Source organism: Homalodisca vitripennis, chromosome 1 (assembly GCF_021130785.1).
Source record: "Homalodisca vitripennis isolate AUS2020 chromosome 1, UT_GWSS_2.1, whole genome shotgun sequence".
NCBI classification, from domain to species: Eukaryota; Metazoa; Arthropoda; class Insecta; order Hemiptera; family Cicadellidae; genus Homalodisca; species Homalodisca vitripennis.
In genome coordinates, this window is record NC_060207.1 from 238,445,340 (window position 1) to 238,451,474 (window position 6,135).

Sequence of the window (6,135 nt, forward strand, 5' to 3'; positions counted from 1 at the left end):
ATATTCGTTTTCTTTTTGAAAAGTCATTTTGTACTTTTTTTTAAATATTTATTTTGCCACCCCTATAAGATGGTTAATTAAAAATTTACAAGCAATTTTCATAAAGTTTTGTTTGAATTTTTATTATCTCTGATAACATTTTCTATATTAACTAATATTTCTCATATTACAGCTATATATATAGTTCCTGGCAAAAAAACAATGTTATTTATAACATAAGTCATACATAATTTGGGTAAAGCATATATTTTTAGTGATTTGAATAAAAAAAGCTTGCAAGTGCTGAAAACATGTTGATGATGTTGAACTTTTGCTACGGCACGAGATCTGGGGTTAATACACACTGTTGTTAAATAGTGTTTCGTTTCTAATATAAAGGGTGTAAAAAAAGTTCAGCACTGACTTGGTAACTCCTTTGAACGATTACAGGTAAAACAATAAAACTTGGTACATAATTACTGCACCTATAAATTTACTTTTTTAAGTAACTAGCATTTTTTTGTCATGTAAGGAGATCTGTAAGGAGTCAGAAGAAAATCTGAAATGAGAGCATAGGTCGGTAGTACATCAAATTAAACGTCTTTATTAGTAGAGTACAATGCTCCAAATCCGACCTCAAAGGATTCACTCTTTAAAAAAATTAGCTGGTTTAAAGTTTGAAACATTTACAATATAGGTCCTGTTCTAGATGGTTTAATATTCTTTTCTTGGCTCAATTTGTGAGAGTTATACTTAGTAAATGAATACTGGACGTATAAAGTAGTTTTCAAGGTAGTAGACACCCAATGGAGAATGGTCTACAAGGAGTTTTTATCATAAGCTTAGCTCAAGATGTATATCATTGTAATGGGGTGTTTAGAAGAGATGAATGATAAAGGGAAAAAACCTGGTATCAGTTATTATAATGAAAATTGTTATTTTAGATTGGGCTTTGGACACTTGTTGTACGTTACACTTTAAAACAATGTACATCTTGAGCTATGCTTAAGTTAAATCTTTTGCGAACTCCTTGTAGACCATCCTTCATTGGTTGTGAAGTCACTCACGACCTTCAAAATGGTAGTCAAAAAGTACATTTATAGTGCAGTAATGATGTACCAAGTTTTATTGCTGTTACTGTAATCGTTCGGGAATTATCAAGCCCGTGCGGGACTTTTATTACACTCTGTTTTATTGCAAAGCTATTATGTTGCCAGATGTAATAGTGATGGTTGATAACAGCGTTCAGCACTTATCAGGTGCTCGTAACTTGAATTGTTCTTTTGATGCAATACCAAAAGTTATAGCATAGTTGATTTTCAATTGTAACAGCGATGTTCGTTTTTTATTGAGAAATGGTTATGGTTAGGTTTAGAATTATTCTATTCAATAGAATTTTTATGTTAAGGTTTTTCATGCCACCACAACAATTTTATCAAGCTGTTTATTAAAAACAAAGACTCGATTTTAGTGCTTTAAATTCAAAAATCGTTACTCAATGATATGACTTTAGGCTAGGTGATGTGGCAATCATGGAGGCAAGTGTGGTGATTGCGGTGTCCTCGCCACATCGGCAAGCGAGTCTTCAAGCCGTCCAATTTGCCATAGAGACTCTGAAGGCGTCAATTCCCGTTTGGAAAAAGGAGGAATACGAGGATTCTGAGGCCGGATCATCATGGAAGGAGAACAAGGAATGTTCCTGGAGCAACCAATCATCGTGATATATGTTGTTGAGTAGCTTTAAGCTGTTGTTAGAATTTATACTATGTTAGCGCTAAGGTGCATGCACTAAATGAATATAGAATTTAAAGTTTTGTGATATTTTCTCTTATATGTTAATTTTATTTTTCAAAACCCAAAAATTTTTTGGGGAAATTTTTAAATTAAAAGGGAGTAAAAATTAATTATGTTAGAAATATGTTTTTTAGCTTTAATTTTCTTTGGGGAATAAACCCCTATTTAAAATTGTTTTTCGATTAGGGAGAGGGAATATGGGTTTGGTTAAAATACCTTTTAAAGATTTTTTTTTTATGATCCAAAAAGTTTAATAGGTTTTTCAAGAACAAGGATTTTCTTTTTTTTTGGGGGTTATGGTTTTTTAATTTATTTTTTCAACATTTTTATTTTTTTTTGAAAACAAAATTTTAACAAAAAAAAAGTTATTTGGTTTTAAAAAAAGTTTCTAAACTTTTAGGGTTAAACTTGGGGGATTTTTTCGGCCTGAAAACCAAAGCCCCAAACCTTTCCAAAAGCCTAATTTGTGGAAAAAAAAAAGGGGATTGGGGCCCTAAAAAAACAAAATTTTTAAAGCAAAAATATTTAATTTTTTAGTTTAACTTTGAGAATTTTTCTTTTCCAAAGTGATGTAATAATTTTTAAATTTTTGGGAACTGTAAAATTTTAAAGTTAAAAAGAATTTTAAAACTAGATAAGTATTTGTCGAAAAAACAAATAACGGGTAAAATAAAAAAAAATTTGGGTTTAAACTAAAAAACCCATTTTAAAAAATTAAGATTTCTTAAAAAAAATTATAAAAGAAAATTTTTAACAAAAAAGGGGAAACCATTTTTTTTTAATTAAAAAAATAAAGGGGGGCCTTTTCTAAAAAAATAATGAGATTATGTTTTTTTTTGGGGGTTTTTTTTATTTTTTTAAAGAGGAAAAAAATATTAATTATTTAAAATAATTTTTTTTTTGATTTTGTTTACGACACCCTTTTTTTTGGGGGTTTTCCCCCTTTTTGTTTTTTGTTTTTGTTTTCTTTTTTTCCCCGGTATTTTTGAAAACCTTTGTTTTTAAAAAAAAATTTTAATTATTGTGCTAAAAAGTTTTTGTTTTGGGAAAAGATTTGGCAACAAAAATTTAAAAAAATTTGTTAAATTTTTTTGTTTCCTTTTATAGAAGATGTTGAATTTAAATTTTTTTTTCAAAAATTTTTTTTTTTTGGTTTTTTATTCTTATTTTTGTCATTATTTTATGTTCAATAATTTTAATTTTTAAAATATTAAAATTTTTTTTTTAAAAAAAATGTGAAAAAAAAATATTATTATAAAAAAATTTTTTTTTGTTTAAGTTTTAAAGGTTTGTTTCATTTTTAAAGTTGTTTAATTTTTTTTTTTTTTGATATATTTTATTAGTAATTTTTTTTAAAAATTTAAATATAAAATTTCCCCCTTAAATTTTATTGAAAAAAAAAATTAGGTTTTTTTTTTTTTTAGAAAATTAATAAACAAAAATTTAAAAAATGGTTTTTAAAATTTTAAAAAATTTATTATTTTATTAAAAATTTTTTAGTTTGGGAAAAAGGTTTCAAACTACTTATTTTTTTGGTTGAAAAAAATTTTTTTTTTTATTAAAAATGTTTAATTGTTGGTTTAGTTTTAAAAAAAAATTTTTTTATTTTTTTTAGTTGAGTGTTTTTAGTGTTTTTTTCCTAAATCCCTTAATAAACCCTAATAATTAAAAAAATTTACCAAACCCGATTTAAAACTAATTGTTTCCGATTTTAAAAAATGAAAATTTTTGTAAAATTTTGGGAAGATTTAAAAAAAGGGGAGTTTTTGTATTCAATCCGTTGGTTAAAAAAAAAGAAAGAATGGGGATTGGAAAGTTTTTTTATTTTTTTTAAGGTTGGTTTTTAAAAAAGGGGGTTTAAAATTTTAAAAACTTTTAAAACCCCCCCAAAAAAAAAAATTTTTTTAAATTCTCTTAAAAATTAAATTTTTGAGGGGGCTCTTTCCAAGGAAGGGTTTTTTCTTCCCCATAAAAAAGTTTACCCATCAACAGAAAAAAGGGGGGTTTTTTCGCGTTTTTGTCGTTTTGGGTTTGAAACCTTTGGGTTTTTATGAAATAAATTTTGGGAAGTTAAGTAACTTAAAGTTTAAAAATTTTTTTCTGAAAGGTTTTTTTTTTCTTTTGTTAAGTTTGTTTTAAAAAATTTTTTGAAATTTTTCTGGTGAAAGGTTTTAAAAAAAATTTTTTAATTTTTTATTTTTTTGAAAAATTTTTGGGTTTTGATCAAATTAATTTTTTTAACCTTTTTTTAATTTTAAAAAAAATTTTTTTTAAAAAATTTTTTAATTTTTTAAAATGTTTTCCCAAAAATTATTTTGTTGATAAAAAAAAGTTTAATTTTTTTTAATTAAAAGGGGCTTTTTTAAAACTTGATTTAAAAAATTTTATTTTTTGGTTGGTTTTCTTATGGTTTTTTAAAAATATTAAATTTCAAATTCTTAAAAAAAAACCCTTGAACGGTTTTGGTTTTTAAAAAAACCTTATTTTTAAAAAAGTTTCCCCTAAGGGTTATTTGGACTTGTTTCAAAATTTTTATAAAAGTTTTTTTCCCAAAAATATAAAAACCCCAAATTGTTTGGAATAATTTGTTTTAAATTTAGTTTTTCTTTGTTTAATAAAAATTTTTCCTTTAAAAAACAAAAATGTACGAAATTTTTCCTTTTTAAATTCCATTTTTAAAGGGGAAAATTTGTAATAATTTTGTTTTTTTTAACTTGGGGAAAGGGAAAAATTAAAATTAACAAAGACTTTAACATTTTTTAAAATAAATCTCTTTAACTTTAAAAAAAAACAATTGGGAAAACTATTTTATGTGCATTTGCATTAAAAAAGGGGGTTTTATTTTTTTCAGTTTTTGGGTTTTAAAAAAAAAAAACTGTTTAGCATTTTTTTTTTGGTTTTTTCTGTTTCATTTTTCACCTTTTAAATTTTTTTAAGGGAACATTAAAACCAATATTTTAATTTTTTTAAAAAAAATTATAAAAAAAGGGTTTTTTGTAATTTTTAATTTTAAAAAAAGGAAATTTTGCCAGTGTTTTTTTTAGATTTTTTTATTATTTTTTTGTTTCTTTAAAAATTTTCATTAAAATTTTTTTTAAAAAAATTTTTAAAAAAAATTGAGAATTCATTTTTTTACTGTTTTTTGGCTATTTTGAGGTAAAGGAAAAGTTAAGATGGACTTTTTTGGATTTTCAAAATTTAAATTTTGAAATTTAAAAAAGAAATTTTTTTTAATTGTTATTTTGGTTTATAATATTTTTTAAAAGAAATTTTTACCCTTTAATTTTAATTTTTATTTTCATTTTTTGGGTTCCGAAGAAAAATGAACCCCAACCTAATTAAAATTTAAAACTTTTTTTTGTTAAAAGGGGAATGGGGGTTTGTTTTTTGTTTTGTTTTTTAAATTTTTAATTATTAGTGCTTAAAACCCCGAAACTTTTAGATTAAAAGCAAAAAAAGCTTTTCCGTTTTTCAATTTGGAAAAAGGTTTTTCTAGTTTAAAAATCAAATTTGTTTTTCAATTCCTTTTTAAAAGTATTTTTTATATGGTTTTAAAAATTTTTTAATTTTTTATAAATTTTTGCATAAATTTTAAATAGGGTTAAAGGGTTTAAAAAATTAAATTAAAATTGATTTTAAAGTCTAAAGGGCTCTTTTTTGAAAAAATTTTATTTACAATTTTTTTTGGTAATCAAGAACTTAAATTAAAAATGACAAATTTTTTTTTAAAATATTTAATTTGGTTAGACCAAAATTTTTTAAAATTTTTGTGGCGGATAATTTTCAAAAAACGGGTTTTTTTATTTTTTTTTTTAAGGTTTGGGTTAAAATTTAATTTTTTAATCCCAACACCCAATTACTGAAAAAAATTTTTTTTAAATTTTTTAATTTTTTGTAAAAATTTTAATTAATTATTTTTGGAAAAAGTATGATTTAACTTAATAATATTCATTAACCAACTTTTTTTGGGAAAATTTTAAAATTTTTAAAAGTATAAAACCCCAGTTTGGGGTAAGTTTTTAATTAAAAGGAAAAATTTTTTCCCTAAAAAAATTTGTTTTTCCATTTTTAAAGGGTGCAAATATGTTTTTAACAAAATAAACAGAAACAAAAAAAGTACAAAATAAAAATTGTTTATGTTTTTTGGGGTTTCAAAAACATATTTTGTTCTATTAAAAAATAATCAGTAAGTAAAAAAAAAAGATGAGGAAAACAAAAATTTATTAAGGGGGCTGTTAAAATTTAATTTATTTTTTGAAAAAAAAAATTTTGATTAAAAAAAATTTTTGGAAAAGGGGTTTACCGTTTTTTTGAGCAAAATTTAAAATTTTAAAATTTTTTTAAAGATTGTTTTATTTTCCC

At 23.1% G+C, this 6,135-nt stretch overlaps 1 protein-coding gene across 1 annotated transcript; it reads left to right on the top strand.

Moving 5' to 3' along the window:
• The first annotated feature begins 1,426 nt into the window (after window positions 1–1,426).
• On the top strand, window positions 1,427–1,799 carry LOC124356330 (molybdopterin synthase catalytic subunit 1-like). The gene has a single exon (XM_046807515.1). It carries the CDS (start codon window positions 1,512–1,514, stop codon window positions 1,698–1,700), a length of 189 nt encoding a protein of 62 aa, XP_046663471.1. The 5' UTR covers window positions 1,427–1,511; the 3' UTR covers window positions 1,701–1,799.
• Window positions 1,800–6,135: the final 4,336 nt, after the last annotated feature.

Coding starts and splice junctions, on each gene's coding strand:
- LOC124356330 (XM_046807515.1), top strand. CDS start 1,512: ATGGAGGCAAGTGTGGTGATTGCGGTGTCCTCGCCACATCGGCAAGCG.